At 62.3% G+C, this 15,593-nt stretch overlaps 4 protein-coding genes across 4 annotated transcripts in view; 2 read left to right on the forward strand and 2 right to left on the reverse strand.

Moving 5' to 3' along the window:
* Positions 1-5,211: 5,211 nt before the first annotated feature.
* On the reverse strand, positions 5,212-7,191 carry MUL1 (mitochondrial E3 ubiquitin protein ligase 1; the record flags this gene model as incomplete). The annotated part of the gene is made up of 4 exons (XM_082009347.1): positions 5,212-5,941; positions 6,489-6,609; positions 6,886-6,973; positions 7,072-7,191. The coding sequence occupies 4 exons, from the start codon at positions 7,189-7,191 to the stop codon at positions 5,212-5,214; spliced, it is 1,059 nt and encodes a 352-aa protein (XP_081865473.1).
* A 748-nt stretch (positions 7,192-7,939) lies between these two features.
* Positions 7,940-9,070, reverse strand: FAM43B (family with sequence similarity 43 member B). Its single transcript, XM_082009355.1, has one exon. It carries the CDS (start codon positions 9,027-9,029, stop codon positions 8,139-8,141), a length of 891 nt encoding a protein of 296 aa, XP_081865481.1. The 5' UTR covers positions 9,030-9,070; the 3' UTR covers positions 7,940-8,138.
* A 1,908-nt stretch (positions 9,071-10,978) lies between these two features.
* On the forward strand, positions 10,979-14,091 carry CDA (cytidine deaminase). The gene is made up of 4 exons (XM_082009380.1): positions 10,979-12,144; positions 12,546-12,657; positions 12,921-12,978; positions 13,850-14,091. Exons 1-4 carry the CDS (start codon positions 11,970-11,972, stop codon positions 13,961-13,963), a joined length of 459 nt encoding a protein of 152 aa, XP_081865506.1. The 5' UTR covers positions 10,979-11,969; the 3' UTR covers positions 13,964-14,091.
* A 938-nt stretch (positions 14,092-15,029) lies between these two features.
* Positions 15,030-15,593, forward strand: part of PINK1 (PTEN induced kinase 1) — a gene marked incomplete at both ends in the record, with an annotated part of 8,998 nt that continues 8,434 nt past the window's right edge. The window contains one exon of the mRNA XM_082009220.1: positions 15,030-15,086. Coding sequence (XP_081865346.1) covers positions 15,030-15,086 — 57 coding nt within the window. The remainder of the gene's footprint in view (positions 15,087-15,593) is intronic.

Genomic DNA, 15,593 nt, shown 5'->3' on the forward strand with positions numbered 1-15,593 from the left:
ATTTCCCAGTTTGCTAAAGCATATTTTGTGTCAGGAACCTCGCGATAGAAAACCTTCACAGCAGCGGTCTGGGTGCGAACGGGGGTTCGATACCATTATAGCGGCTGGTTCCGCAGCCGCCCCCTTCCCAGCAACTGGCATTTATTTATTTTATTTTTTTCCAAGAGGAAAAACTGACCCTGGTTTTTTTCTTTTTTTTTTGGGGGCCCCCCCCCCCCCAACTGCGGCCTTTGGGGGCGGGATGGAGCGTCCCTGCCCTGGACGCGCTGCTCTGCAGCCCCCCGTCTCTCCTCGCTCCCCCCATCATAAATAAATCACCTTGCAGGGGAGCGCTGGCCTAGTTTAATGTGCCCTAGTTTTGGTGGAGGGGGAAAAAAAACCCCACCAAAAAACCCCACAACAACAACAAAAAAAGAAGAATATTTCTTTGGGGCCATTGCTACATGGATGCCCTTTCGGGGGAGGCGTGTGGGGGGGTTCGCCCGCTCGCCCATGCTCTCCTTCGCCCCGGCTGCAAGACGCTGCCTGCGACTTTTGTGGCTTTTTTTTTCTGTGTGGATTTTTTTTTTATGGCAAGCGGCTCCAGAAGTGTGAGAAATGAGTTGTGGGGGGCACCGATGTGGCCCCAAAATAGGTGGCGGGACCTCAGGGCTGGTATCATCATCCCTGGGGGGCTCGGGCGATGCAAAGGTTTAAAGCCCGCAGAAAAATGAGCGGCTTTAGAGACGGATAAAAATCCCCACCCCTGGGTGCAGGGGGCCGGGCTGGCTTTGCGGGGGGTGCAGAAGTGTTTTAGCGGCTCCCCCGGTGCCGAAATCCCCGGGGAACCGGCGCCTTTGGGAGCGGGGCTTTGCCGCCGGGACCCTCACACCTCACGCGTTCCCCCGGCTTCTCCCATGGGTGCCAAGTTTCCTTCGGTAAATCAACCCGCAAACTGCTCTTTTATTTTTTCCTCCTTCTTTTGTTGTTGTTTTCCCCACCGCTGCCAAAACCAGCAGCCCATATGGGCCAGGGTTGGGTGGGCTTGGCGGGGTGGGGTTTTTTTGTGGTTTCCATGGGGATTTGGTGCTGGAGCTGCTGGGTGCCGGCTCCCCGGGTGGGCGATTTTCCTCTGGTCCCCGTAACCGGAGCTCGGCGGCGGCACCGCTCGGCCAAGGTCACCGGGGAGACCGCCGGCAGCCAACCGCCTGCCTTGGGCCAGCTGGTAAATAATGGATGCAATAAACTCCCGCTCCGTCGAAGGATTTAATCCTTAAATCCTCCTTCCGAGTATCATCTCCCAGCGGGGCGCGGCCGGGGGGTCCCCGGCTCGGTCTCCTGGGAGCGTCTTTCCCCACCGGCCTCTCGCCCCCGGCCCCCCCGGTCCCTCCGGCTCCTTTATCGGTGCGACGGGCGAGTATCGAAGAGCGGTTTATAATTAAGCAGAATCTCCTCCGCTTCCTCCCTGGCTTCTCCCCAGGGTCGAGAGGGGGTTTGAGGGGCTCTCAGGACCTGTGCGTGGCCCTCCCACCCCCGGAGCGCCCGCTCTGGCACATCAAATTCGGGGGATTTGGGTGCTCAGGGTTTGTGTGTGGGTTTTTTTGCAGGGTTTTTTTTTTTTTATGATGGGGGTCTGGCAGACCCATAGGTCAGGTTTTGGGGGAAAACGGGACGCTGCGCTCCCCCGTGGGCTGCGTCTGCTCTCCCCAGAGCCCTGGGTTCGCCCCTGGATGCTGCTTGGGGCAAAAAAAAAAACCAAACCATTAAATTGGCGGGGGGGGGAATAAAAATACCCTCCCGGGGGCCCATCTCGTGCTCTGCAGGTGCGCCGGGTCACCCAGACCAGAAAATCCCGGGGCCGAAGGGCTGGTGGTGACCGCCGAGCCTGACTCGGGAGCCGGACCCACTGCAGGGGGGGAAAAAAGGAAATAATTGGGGTTTTTAGGTGTTTTTTTTTCCCAAGGGAGCGCTTTAGCAACTCTCACCCTCCCAGCCTGGGACTTAAGATAAATAGCTGAGGTGCCGGGGATGCTGTGCAGGGTCTGGGTCTTGGCACCTGGGGGGGAGTTGGGCAGCACCGGGGTCCCATCCCACCCCAAATCCACCCGTCTGCTCCCCAGGCTGCGGCCCACGAAGCCGTGCCGGCCCCCCTGCGCGGCCCTGCCGCTTTTATTGCGATAATTGGGGTTTTTTGGGGACCTGGCGATGAATTTTTCCCCTGAAATTTTTAAACCCTGGAGGCGTTTTCCCATCAAACATCCCCCACCCCCCCAAAAAAAATCCCATCAATAAATAAATATGAACTATAATTAATTATTTTGGGTGCAGCACGACCCCGGCCGAGGGGGTCTGCACCGGCGAGGTTTTTCCTTGGTTATTTTTGGCGTTATTTAGGTGGCTGGCGAAGGCCGCAGGCGGGAAAGCATGGTGGATTGGCATTTCTTTATTATATATATTTTTTTTCCACTTTGTTTCATTTTCCTTTTTATTTGGACACCGCAGAAATAGCCCTGTGCAGTGGGTAAAAGTGCAACATACACAATATTTAAGAACAGGAGGGAAGAAAACCTGCCTTGAGCTCGGTCGGAGTCGCAAACAGAAACAAGAACCCGAGCCCCCGTGCCAGAAGAGCCGCTTTTTTTGTTGTTGTTTCCCCCCTTTTTTTCCTTTTTACAGTTTTTTTTTTTTTAATGCACGTTCATGCAAAAGAGTTAAAAAGAAAGACTAGAAAAGTCAAAGAGAGATTACCCCGAGCCCTAGAAAAAGCAGAAAAGCCGCTGCCATCTCCACCTGTTTGGCACTCTTGTGGTTACAACAGATTTTTCTTTATATATATATTATTATTTTTTAATACAGTCTATTAAAGAGAGGGAACTGCTGTGATATAAGGAAAAAAAACCACCACTGCCCACGCTACAGCCCGCATGGCAGGGGAGCCTTAAAAACTAAGCGGGAATCGCGAAGCATGGGGCTCCCCCACGAGCGGCGCCACGACGCGAGTGAAACCCCGGGATCGACTTTTTTCGCTCTTTGTTTTTTTTAAGGTTTTTTTTAATCATTTTCCACTGTCCAAAGACATCAGCGTTACCCAAAACGACCGGGGCGGGAGGCTCTGTTCCTCCCGGGTGGGGGTGCGGAGCGGCTGGTGGGGGTTTTTTTTCCAATTATGATTATTTTTTGTAATTATTCTTATTTTCTGTGGCTGCGGGTGGAGGTACCGGGGTGTGCTGGGGGGCTGGGCCGGCTCTCGGGTGGTCGCCGCTGTGGCTGCGCTCTCGGGGGGGGGCTCAGACCCCGGGAGGGGCCTTGTCCGCCAGCTCCTGCAGGACGTCGTCGATCCTGTCGTCCTCGATAACCACTGTGGGGCAGAGAACAGCCCCCCCCCCCCAGCCCCCCAAGTGGGGTGAAGTGCTGTGCCGCCGCCGTCCTCCCCACGGCTGTCCCTGCGTGGGGGGGGTGTGGGAGTTCCCCAGCCCCGGCGCGGCCGAGGGGCACCTGCTGCGGGTGCCCCATGGCTGGGGCGGGTCCCTGGCATGCTGCCCCATGCCCTGTCCCCACGGCAGGTCACCCCTGCCCCACAGATAGTCCCCAGGGCACAGTGCTCTGTCCCCACAGATCGTCCCCGCTGCCCCACGGACAGTCCCTAGTGCACGGTGCCCTGTCCCCACGGCAAGTCCCCGCTGCCCCATAGACAGTCCCCAATGGCCAGTCCCCGCTGCCCCACAGATAGACCCCGGGGCCTTGTGCCCTGTCCCCACGGCAGCTCCCAGCTGCCCCACGGCAGGTCCCCACGTCCCGCGGGGAGCCCCGTAGGTCGCGCCACGTCCTCCGGACTGCCTCCCCGCCCCGGTGCCCCACATCCCAGGACATTCCCCCCCCCCCTCCCCGGCCCCACATGCCCCCGCCGCACCCACCTCTCTTGCTGCGGCCGATCTGCCCCAGCTTGGGGGGCCGCTTGCCCTGCAGCCCCTCGGGGCCGCGGAGGCGCACGGGGAGGGGCAGCTGCCCCACGGCCGCGTCCCCCGCCAGCTGCCCCTCGCCGTAGGGCGGCCCCTCCGCCATGGGGGCGGCGGGGGGCGGGGGGGGGCCGCCGCCGCCGCCCCCCGACAGCCTCCCGGGGGGCGCGGGGCCCGCGGGCCCGGGGCGCAGTGGGGCGGGGGCGGGGGCGGCCGCCCCGTCACCTCCCGGCCCGGCCCGGCCGGCGCTGCTGGCGGCTCCGCGGCGGCGGCGGCGATAGAGGCGCGGGGGGCGGTGCCGGCGGCGGCGGGCGGGAACGGCCCCGCCCCACGGCCGGCCCCGGGGGGTGTGGGGCTACCCCACGGCGTTCCTGCGGAGGTCAGGCTACTCCAGAGCAGCCCTGGGGAGCCCGGAGCTGCCCCACGGCGTCCCTGCAGAGCTCAGGCTGCCCCACAGCTAGCCCAAGCAGCGTGGGGCTGCCCCACAGCATTCCTGGGTAGCTCGGAGTGCCCCACAGCCAGCCCCAGGGAGTGTGGGGCTGCCCCATGGCATGCCAGAGGGAGCTCAGGCTGCACCTCGGCCAGCCCAGAGCTGCCCCATGGTGTCCCTGCAGAGCTCAGGCTGCCCACAGCCAGCCCAGAGCTGCCCCACAGCATCCCTGCAGAGCTCAGGCTACCCCACAGCCACCTCTGGGGAGCCTGGAGCTGCCCCACAGCAAGCCCAGGCTGCCCCACAGCAGCCCAGGGGCGCTCAGCAGCTGTCCTCAGGGAGCGCGTGTTCTGCCCCACATCCCCCCTGCAGAAAGGAGCTCGTGTGGGGCCTGCGGTGCTGCGTGTGTGGCTGCGACACGGGGAGTCAGTCCGGGTGCTCTCAGCCGGTTGCTCCCCAGGACCAAGCCCTTCTTGGGGGGTTGCTGCGAGCGTTCCCTGGGGTTTTCCCCACAGATGATGGGGGTCAGGGCACGGTGCAGCGAGCCGTGGGGCGAGGCGCTTTCCCTCCTGTTTTAATATGTTATTTCCTGCTCCGGTCTGCAGCGAGTGCGGCACCCTCCCCCGGGCTTTGCTCTTTCCCCGCAACATTTTCGCGAGCCGCCTCTCCCGCGTGTCTCTGCAAGAATTGCCCCGTTTTCCCGCTCCGACACCCCGCTTTGCCACGGCAACGTTGCCTATTAAGCCCCAAACTGTGGCAGCCCTCACGCGCTCCCCTTCCCCAAGAGCAGCCCGGCGTGGGGGGTGGCTGTGATGCCGCCAGTTCCCTCCCTGGCCTCCCAAAACGTTAACTGCGGTACAGGGGGAGCGCCCTGGAGATGGGGCGCCGGCAGAGCGGGCAGTGCTTGGGCTCGGGGAGAGCGCGGTAGCAGGCATGGCAGGAGCAGACGTGGCCACACTCCAAGAAGACGCAGGATTTGACATCGCTCATGCAGACGACGCAGGCGTTTTTGGGCCTCTCTCCGTTTTCTGCCTTTGCTTGGCGTATCAGGCGTTCCCGTGCCTGTCGGAATTCCTCCTCCATTTCCCGGAGGCGCCGTCTCTCCCGGTGCCGTCGATATTGCTTCCGCAGGATGAAAAAGAAAACGGCGCAAGTGACAAAACCGCACGCGACACTCAGCATTTTCCAGAGGCGGAGGGCGGATTCCTCTCTCTGCAGCAGGGCGCGGAAGCCCGCCGTGCTCAGGTAGTAGGGCAAGCCCTGCTTGGGGGGCTGCAGCTTGATGGCAGCGTCCTCCAGGAACAGCTCGCCCACCCCTGTCAGCGCTGTGCCCACCCTCAGCATCTGCTCCGTCTCCTGAACGCCCTTCGGCCGTTCGCCACTGATGTAATGGCCGATGGCATCGCCGAAGGAGAGGACAGAAGGATGAAATTGTTCGTGCACCGTCTCCAGGCTGAGCTCGACGGCATCCAGCGGCTTCAGCACCCTGACGATGCCACCGGTGCCGGCCTCGGCGGGGGCCAGCTCGAAGGGCACAGTGTTGGTTCTCTGGTGGATGATCTTCTCGTGGTCACTCCTAAGGAGAGAAGGGGAATGATGCTGGAGAGCGCTGTGGGGTGCGACACGCTGGTTTTGGGGACTGCCGGAGGTCCTCTGCCCTGAGCGAGCTCCAGTTGGCTGGGACGCGCCGGAGAGCGGTGCTTTTCCCCTGGTGGGTGCTCGCGCCCTCATCCCGATGCTTCCCCACGGAAGAACACCCGGCTTCCACAGTCACGTTCTGGCTGGCAGACGCACGGATTCCGTCAGCAGCTCGCGGGGCCAGGCCGTGCGCGGGAGCACCCACGGGTGCCCGCGGTGCAGATATCGCCCCAATCCAAGGGAATTTCTCTCTTGAAGGTGTCAGGAAACACCATCCCATGGCCACCTCCCCGACACTGGGCTGCTGACAGACGCCTTGCCCCATGTGGGGCTACCCCACACCGCCCTGCAAAGAGCCCAGCGTGCCCCAAATGTTGCTGTGGGGTGCGGGTCTGGGGCACCTTGGTCACTCCCGCCGCGCCTGAAGCTGTTTTGGCACCTCAGCCAGTCTGAAAACGGGAGGTTCGCGGGCGCTGGGCACGTACCAGAGGTGGGTGGTTCGGTTCCACACCATCTTGTGTTCCTGCAGCGTCAGCCTCTGGATGACACCCTCGCAGTTCTCCACAAACTGGCTGCTCAGCGTCCCCTTGACGGACCGCACCACACCTGAAAGAGAAACCCGAAGGCGTGAGTTGTTCCTCAATTTTCCGCTCCGTTTCTTACAGCCAATAGTGAGTGTAAGTCGTGTTTTGAGCCGAGAATTTGTGTTTTGAGCAGAGAAGTCGTGTTCTGATCTGTCAGGATGGGCTGTGGCCGCCTGACAGAGGGGCGGATGAACTAATGGGAGCAGAACCGTGGGGCTGGGGACGACAGCCACCCTGCGAGTGGGAGTGCGAGGTGAGGGGTTGCTCCCGCCGGCCCTGCTCCGGGCCCTGCCCCTACCTTCGATGACCGCGTAGGGGATGCAGCGCCCCGGCGCTTCCAGCAGCACCGCCCGCAGGTCCCCGTCCAGCCGGACCCTCCTGGCGCCCTGCGGGGAGGAAATGGAGGCGGCGGCTCAGCCGACGGGACCAGGCCGCGGGCCGGGCCCGGGCCCCTGCGCGCCGTCCGGGGCCCCTCGCAGCCCACCTCGAGGCCGCGGACGACGCGGGCCTTCCGCCGGTACGCGGAGTAGAGCAGGGCGGTGAGGGCAGCGCTGGCGGCCAGCAGCGCGGCCTGCAGGGCCGAGGGCCGCCCGCCGTCCTCCATGCTGTCGCGCCGTTACCGCGGCAACCGCCGGCACCTGGTGATGACGTCTAGCGCGACGCTCTGGCAGGCGGCGCCGAGACCATAGAGCCGCGGTCCGCCAGGGGGCGCAGAGCCCCCCCCAAGGGCTTGCTGGGGGCAGCCCAGACGCCAGCCCTATAGCGTGGGGTGTGCGTGTGGGGCAGCAGCACCCCACGGCCCCGTGGGCCCCCCCCCTCGGCGCAGCGTGGGGCCTGTGTGGACGCAGCCCCCAGCCCCATTTTGCGGGATCCTTCTCCCACAGCCCATGCGTGGCCGCCAGCCCTGTGCTGGGGCGGGGACACACACACGGGCCCCCGCTCCCCCTGCCGACCCCCTTGCCGTTGCTTATGCCGGGACAGCACCAAAAGGGGAGAGGGGGGGAATAAAATAATGTTTTTTGGTAAACTATGGCTGCTCAGGGCCTTGGCCTCTGGGGATCCCAGGGGCCAAACCCCACTGCAGACCCCTGGCGCAGGCGGCCCTGTGCCGCCCCCCCCCACAGCTCTATATTTAAGAAAACCCAGTTGCCATGGCTACGTAGAGCGGCTCCTGCCGGCCTCTGGGCCCCCCGACCCTCTGTCTGTGTCCCCCCCGCCCCGGCTTGGCTTCCCTTGCAAGGGCCAAATTCGGCATAAACCCCCCCAAACTGCCTCGGTGCTGAGCTTAGCTCTTCCTCTCCTGCTTGCCGGGGCTGGGTTGCGGCGAGAGACAGGCGCCGTTACACCACAGGAAACGCACATTATCTTTATTATGGCCACTGTGGAGGAGGCACGAGAGCGGGTGCGGGGTCTGGGGGGGTCCCCGGCGTTTTCCTATCAAGTGATGCCGCCGTCTTGTCTGGATTCATCCCCGAGGAGGGTCCGACTTCGGCCTGGGGCGCGGGGAGGGCACCTCGTCCCCAGAACGGGGTGACCCATCGCTGCTGCTGCTCAGCACGCCGGGGGCCGGGGACCACGCAGGCTGCACCCCCGCATCTCCCTGGCCAGCCGCAGCACGGCGGCACGCTCGCCGGGGCCGCCGTCCCCCCGGGTGCTGAAGGCCTCCTCCTCCTCCTCCTCCAGGATGGAGCTGAGGCGGGGGGCGCAGCGGGCCCTCTCGGCGGGCGGGCGGTAGGGACACTTGGCGTTGAGCAGCCTGCGGAGGGGGACCAAGGGGACGATGGCGTCGCCCAGGAGCTGCTGCTGGACATGGCGGAAATCGTTCTGCCTTTTGAGGCGCTTGAACTCATCGAAGGCGGCGGCAGAGGTCTGGTAGAGGAGCAGGGCCATGGCGCGCGCCTTGTCGGCTTTGGAGAGCAGGACAGCGTGGCAGCGCAGCACCACCGCCTTGTTCTTCACCTGGTGCCGGTAAACCCAGGCGAAAACCTTGGGGTGCCGGCGGTCGGCGGCGCAGTAGGTGATGCGGTGCAGGAGGTACGCGTGGCCCGGCCGGCGGGCTCCCTTCTCGCAGGGGGTCATACGGATGCCTTGGGGTCCCAACGTCAGCTTCATCTTGGCCCCGCCGGCTCCCGCCTCGCTCTTAGCCCAGATCTTGCCCACCGCCTCCTCCGTGCAGCCCTCGCCCTTGGCGTGCAGGGTGACGGCGTTGCCCAGGTACCGCACCGTGTACGTCGGGTCCTCCTTGTTCAGCTCCACTTTCTGGCGTTTGCCGCGGAAGACGCTGCCCAGCCGCTCGAGCGGGCAGTCGGGCAGGAGGTGCGGGCAGGAGCGCAGGAAGCCGGCCAGCAGCGCGGCGTAGCTCAGCCCCGGCCCCAGGCTCTTGCTTTTGCACTTACGTTCGTTTTCCACCAGCACGAACTTGCTCCGGCGCCAGGGCAGCATCTCCGCTCCGCCGCGGGGCCCTCCCGGCCGCCCCGCACGCCTCCGCTAATCCCGGCCCCGCCGACCCCCTTGCGAGCGGAGGGAACCCCCCCCGCCTCCAGCCCACCCCCAGCCCCTGAAGCTGGTTGGGGGGTGTCCCCGCACCCCCCCAGCCGGGGTGGTGGGGGGGGATGCCCCTACCCCGCTGTGGTGGGACGAAGCCGCCGTACCCGACGCCGTCTGCCCACGGAGGATGCGGAGCCGCTTGGCCGAGGAAGCGTCCGCGCTCCGGCCGCCGCCTGCGCCGGCTGCGGGGATCGGCGGCTGCGGGGACGCCGTTCTCCGTGGGCTGCTCCACCTCCCCACCACGCCGCCGTCGCCGTGGCCCACCCGGGCACGCGGGGAGCCGCCGGCGGACGCCCCCGCCGCCGTGCACGCCGCCGGACGCGCGCTCGCGTCGTGCTCCGGCAGGGAAATAAAAGATGCTGGGCAAAGAAAGACACACACACACACACACACACACACACACACACACAACCCCTCCCCACACAGCAGCCAGACCCGCGGCGCCAAAGCCCCCCGGCCTGCGGGGAAATCAGGGGGCAGGATCGGGGCGGGGCGGGGCCGGGGGGGGGGGATGATTTTTGGGAGGGTTGGACGTTGGTTCCTGGCCCCAGCACGAGAAAAAGTTTTTTTTTTCCTCCCAAACCTGAGTCTTGCACAAGGGGGTGCACCGGGGTTTGCAGATCCTACGGCTTTTGCTGGCATTTTTTGCCCCAGAAATTGCATTTTTTTCTCTAGAAATCACATTTTTTGCTCCAGAAATCCCATTTTTCGCTCCAGAAATCCCCATTATTTCCAAGCCAGCCAGGTCATCCCTCTTGGGCTGAGCTTTTGCCTCTTAACCTGTTGCTTTTTGTGCTGGCCAAGGCCCCGGGACGGCTTTCTCTCTGGGGAAAATGAAACACCATTTCTGACCAGCACAGCTCGGTGGTGATTTTTGGGGAGCACTGTGGGGCGCCTGTGAGATTTCAGCCCCGCGCTGGAGCCTGAGGCTGTTCAGGATTCGGCTCGTTTTTCTCAGATCCTAATATCCACCTGTTTTTTGTTTGAATTTTTTGTACCACCTGGGGCTTCTGGCGGACGCAAGCGAGGAGACCCCCGGGCTCGAGGACCCGCGAAGATGCACCGGTTGCTTTGGGATTGAAAATGGGGAGGAGAAAGGGGTCAAATAACAGTGTGTGCCCTCAATTTTACTCCGCTTGAGGGGGAAAAAGCCGAGCAGAGTGTTGCAGGCAGCCGGGAAGCCATTTCCCAGCAGCTTCCCAGCTTTTCTACGCCTTGAGCGAAGCAACTGCAACCTTAAAATAGCAGCTCTGCAGGCAGCCCCAGCCTCGTGGGTTTTTGCAACCAAAAGAATAAAAAATGCACGAGTTTGGGTGGTTTTGGGCTGTCCGGCTGCGGGTCAGGGGCTGCGGTTTGCTGCCGGAGCGAGGATGGGTTTGGGGAGGTGGCGATGAGTCGATTAGTGCGAATGATGAGGGTTTCTGTCCACATCAGCCTCCCCCTCTTGGTATTTCTGTTCTCGCTGCCGTCGCTGAGGACTCTTTTATTTAATTGCTCGGGGTTCGTATCGACAGGGGGGGCTTCAACCCTCCCCAAAAGTTCATTTGTTTATAGGAGAGGGTCCCCCACCAGCTGCCCTGGGGCCAGTTTTCCTTTTCTCTCCCAGGTTTTGGGGATGTCACACCGTGTAACTGTGTGGGGGGCACAGGAGTGTCTGCGGCTCATTTTACATGGGAAAACAACTGGGATTTGCCCCTCGCAAGCTGAAAAAAGGGCTCTGAGCTGATTCAGTGCTGCTAATCCCTCCTCTAGTTGCTGGTTGCTTTGACTGACTGCTCTTGCAAGTTGCTGTCATCATTAGGTTCCAGGGTGAACAAGCACCTGCATGGCATGAGGAAGTTGGGTTGCTCAGTTTTCCCCTGGGACAATACTGATCCCAGCTTTGATTTCTTGGGGTGTTCTCTCACTGGCCCACGCTCCATTCTTGGCTCCTGGCGTTTATACCAGGTCAGAGGCTGCCGGCAATTCTGGTGCCATGTCCCAGCCTGTCGTGGCTTGTCAGCGGCGCCAAGGTTTGCTGGCAAAACTGGCGGATAAGCTCCAAATCTTCCCCAAAATCCAGCAAACTGGACAAAAAACCCAGTGAGAAAGATGGGGACCGTGACAGCCGTCCTTGCAGCCAGAAAATGGGGCACTGAGAGGGGGAAAAAAGAGATGTCTTTAATTAAAGAGTGATTTGCCGATCAGCCGGTGTCCTGCGAGCCCTGGACCCCACTGGCTCCCATGGAGAGCAGCAGCCAGACTGAATTTTGGCTCAGGCGGCATGAGGGCACCCCAAAACGGGTGTTTATCGCCCCAGTCTTCAGCCAGCTTTCCTGCTGCCTGGCAGCCCATAGGTAAAAGACCTGGGAAAACATCATATATATATATAATTTTTTTTTTTTTCTGTTTTCAGTCAAATTAATTTATTTCTTTTGATCTCGGTGATCAGGAGCTGTTGTTCCTCCCACCCAGGAGGGATTTAATGACTTTTTCCCATGGAGCTGCGCAACCAGTTTTCAACTGGGGAGTTAAAACAAAACAAAACAAAAGAAAACAAAACAAAATAAAAAAACCCAAACCACCGAGGCAGTGACGGAAAAATGCTCTGCCGGGACAGAGAAAGGAGGAAGTAAAAAAAAAAGGAGAAATTGGGGGAAAAAAGAGACAAGCAGGTGAGGAGGGGCGGCGGGACCCCCTGAGCCCGATGCTTTGGAGGTCGGGGCTGCCCCTGGGGATGCTTCCCGGGGTTCGGCTGCACGCCGGGGCGTTATCCCGGCGGGGCCGGCCAGCCTATTTTCCAGGCAAGGAAATATTTAACTGCGGCGTCAGCGGGCAGGGCAGGCGGGTGCAGGCATGGAGGGCGACGGGCAGCGCCCGGCCCCCGCTGCGCCCCCGGGCCGGCCCCAGGGCGAGCGCCTGCAGCTCCTGCTGCGTCGCAGCCGGGAGGCCAAGGACTGCGCCTATTGCCCCTACAGCCGCTTCCCGGTGGGCGCCGCGCTGCTCACCGCCGGCGGGGAGATCTTCTCCGGTAAGCCGGGGCCGTGCGACCCCGCCTCGGGTTTTGGGGTGTCCCCCTCCCCGCAACACTTTGGCCGTGGATGGGGGTGCAGAGGGGTCGGCATGGGGTGCGGGTCCCTCCGCCAGCCCCGGCCGCCTCTTGGCAGCCACCATCCCGGAGCGAGCCAAAGATCGTGGCGGATGGGAAAATACGGGAAATAAATCGGGGAAGCGCAGAACACGGTGAGAGAGCCTGGGACCGGGTGGTGCGCACGGAAAACGCCTTTCTTTGCAAATTCCCTAAAAAAACCCCCAAAAACCAAACAAACAAAAAAACCGACCTGGAGGGAAGCTGGCACGGTTTGGAGTGGCTGAGGGGGAAGCCAGCGCAGTTCGGGGTGGCTGAGCGGGTGCCGGGGGCTTTTCCCGCAGGGTGCAACGTGGAGAACGCCTGCTACAGCCTGGGGGTCTGCGCCGAGCGCACCGCCATCCAGAAGGCCATCTCCGAGGGGCACACCAGCTTCAGGGCCATGGCCATCGCCAGGTAAGGGCGCGGCGAGTGCTGGCGCGGTGAGGGCTGGGACGGTGGCCAGCGGGCAAACCCCAGGCTTGCCCAAGGGCAAGTTCCCGCTGCAGCAGCACGGGGTGGTTTTGGGGGGGGCGGATGAGGCAGGTTTTTGTGCGTTTTTTTTGAGGAACTGGGGGGAAAATCTGCTGCGGCTCCGTATTTATTGGAGCGTGAAGATCTTCTGCGGGCGCTCCCCCCCCCAGCCTGAGACTGAGCCCTGTGCCCTTCTCCTTTGGCAGTGACATGGGGGACCACTTCATCGTGCCCTGCGGCGCCTGCAGACAAGTGATGAGAGAGGTGACAGCTCGCGCGGGGGCCCGGCGTCCCCGACCCCAGACGTTGTCCCCTGACCCCAGGCATGGTCCCCAGACATCATCCCCTGACCCCAGACATCGTCCTCTAACCCCAGACATCGTCCTCTAACCCCAGACATCATCCCCTGACCCCAGGCATTGTCCCCTGACCCCAGACACGGTCCCCAAACATCATCCCCTGACCCCAGGCATTGTCCCCTGACCTCAGACACGGTCCCCAAACATCATCCCCTGACCCCAGGCATCTCCCCCGAAAGCACCCGGCGGTGCAAAGGCAGGGGTTACAAGCCCCCAGCCCCAGGGCTGGCTCTGGGCTCCTCAAATCGCGCTATCCGCTGGGAAAGGGGTTTTCCTCCCTGTCCCACGGGAGCGGGTGCCCTTTGGTAATTCATTAACTCGCCCTCCCCAAGGGGTTTTATTCCTCCTGGGAGCTGCCGGGTGCAGAGTTCGTCCCAGAGCTGTCGCCCCGGCTCTGGCGAGCCTGAAAAATGGGGGTTTTCCTGCAAAAACTCCCCACAGAGCCCATCCCGCTCTCGCCTCTCTCCTCCCCACGGGCACCCTGACACCCACTGCCTGGTTTTGGGTGGTTAATATTTAGCGGGTCGCGAGGCTCGGTTTGAAGGCTGGATTCGGCAGGTTCGGAGGCACTGGGGCTGACCCTGGTGGGGCAAAAATGCAGGATCTGAGCCCAAAATCCCCCTGGGGCAGGTGATGCTGAAAAGCCGCCCCAAAATACACGCAGTAGAGGGGGATGCTCCCTGTAAAGCTGGCCAAAAAAAAAGGGATTATTTGTGTTGTTTAAGGAAGAAGCGCAGGTTTTGCATGGGACATTTCTTCTCCTTCTTCTCCTCTAGTTCGGCACGGACTGGGACATCTACCTGACCAAAGCGGATGGCACCTACATCGTCAAGAGGCTGGAGGAGCTGCTGCCACTCTCCTTCGGCCCCGAGGACCTGAAGAAGGTGTGAGCAGCACGGTCGCCGCCGGCCTTTGCCCTTCAGCAGCAGGGGAGGATGGATTTCCCCAATTTCCCTGGCGTGTAAGCGGCTTTTTGGGGACGATGCAATGGGAAATGAGTTTATAGTGTTAAGTTGCCCGTCCCCCTCGCTCATCTTCTGATTCAGCATTGATTTGCAGATGCCGGCCCCGCCTTGCCCCAGTGAAACGGCGAAATCAAATCATAGAAATTCCGTGTTATTAGAAAAAAATCGTCCAGATATGGCTGTAGGCGAGGGGGATGTTCACAGCCGGAGCAGGGTTTGCTGCACGGCTCAAACTCGGACTTGTTGGTATAGAAACCGCTCCCGAATAATGCAGAATCAGTGCTTGGGAAAATGCTGAGTTCTTCAGCTCTGAATGAGAGGCGAAAGCAAAAAGAAAAGGCTCCATCAACCCCGGCACCTATCGCTGAGCCGATTCGCGCGAGGCCGCGTGCCGGGACCGGACAGTTATCACGCCGAGCGTGTCCTTTGCTCGTTTCTCTCCGGCTTCTTTACTTTGCTTTTATTCTGTTTGCGGGGATGAAGAGGGAGAGGAGTTTTTCAAAGCTTCTAGTGGGTTTTCCGTCTCCAGAGTAAGGCCGTTTGCTGATTGTAGCATTAATTTAATTATGCAGAATGAAAAACAAATGCGTTCCATTTCCCAGCCAGCGCTGGGCCGGGCGTTACTGCCGATGCCCCAGCGAAATAAAAGCAGTCTTGGTTCAGCTCCTGCCGCCGCCGCGAATGATGAGTCACGGGGAAGCGGGGCGCCGGGGCAGGAGGGGGCTGCCTGCGCGGGCAGGGCGCGACCAGGAGGCTGCGTGGCCTCGAGCGTGGCCAGGGCGGTGCTGCCCACCCAGCCAGCGCCCTCCGGCCCAGGGCAGCGCTGTGCTCCGGGCCATGCCGTGCACTGAGCCATGCACCAGGCATGCCCACGGCGGTGCCGTGCTCCGTGCCATGCCATGCACCGGGCCATGCACCAGGCATGCCCACGGCGGTGCTGTGCTCTCTGCGCTGCTCTGGGCCATGCAGCAGGCATGCCCAGGGTTGCGCCATGCTCCATGCTGCGTACTGGTCCATGCTCGCCCAGGCCAGTGCCGTGCTCCATGCTGTGCCGTGCACTGGGCTGTGCCGTACTCTGTGCCCTGCTGTGCGCTGCCTGCTGTCAGCATCCTGGTCCCTGCTCCCTGCTCCCAGGTCCCAGCTCCCTGATCCCTGCTCCCTGATCCCAGCTCCCTGGTCCCTGCTCCCAGCTCCCAGCTCCCTGGTCACTGTTCCTTGCTCCCAGGTCCCAGCTCCCTGATCCCAGCTCCCTGGTCCCTGCTCCCAGCTCCCAGCTCCCTGGTCACTGTTCCTTGCTCCCAGGTCCCAGCTCCCTGATCCCAGCTCCCTGGTCCCTGCTCCCAGTTCCCAGCTCCCTGGTCACTGTTCCTTGCTCCCAGCTCCCAGCTCCCTGATCCCAGCTCCCTGATCCCAGCTCCCTGGTCACTGCTCCCTGCTCCCAGGTCCCAGGTCCCTGAGACCGCCTCTGTGAGGGGCGTGGCCTCCCGCCCCGCTCGGCCCCGCCCCCCGCCCCGCTCGGCCCCGCCCCTGACCTACGGCGGCCGTGGCGCTGAGG

Source organism: Phaethon aethereus (genome assembly GCF_964289735.1).
Source record: "Phaethon aethereus genome assembly, chromosome: 21".
NCBI lineage: Eukaryota > Metazoa > Chordata > Aves > Phaethontiformes > Phaethontidae > Phaethon > Phaethon aethereus.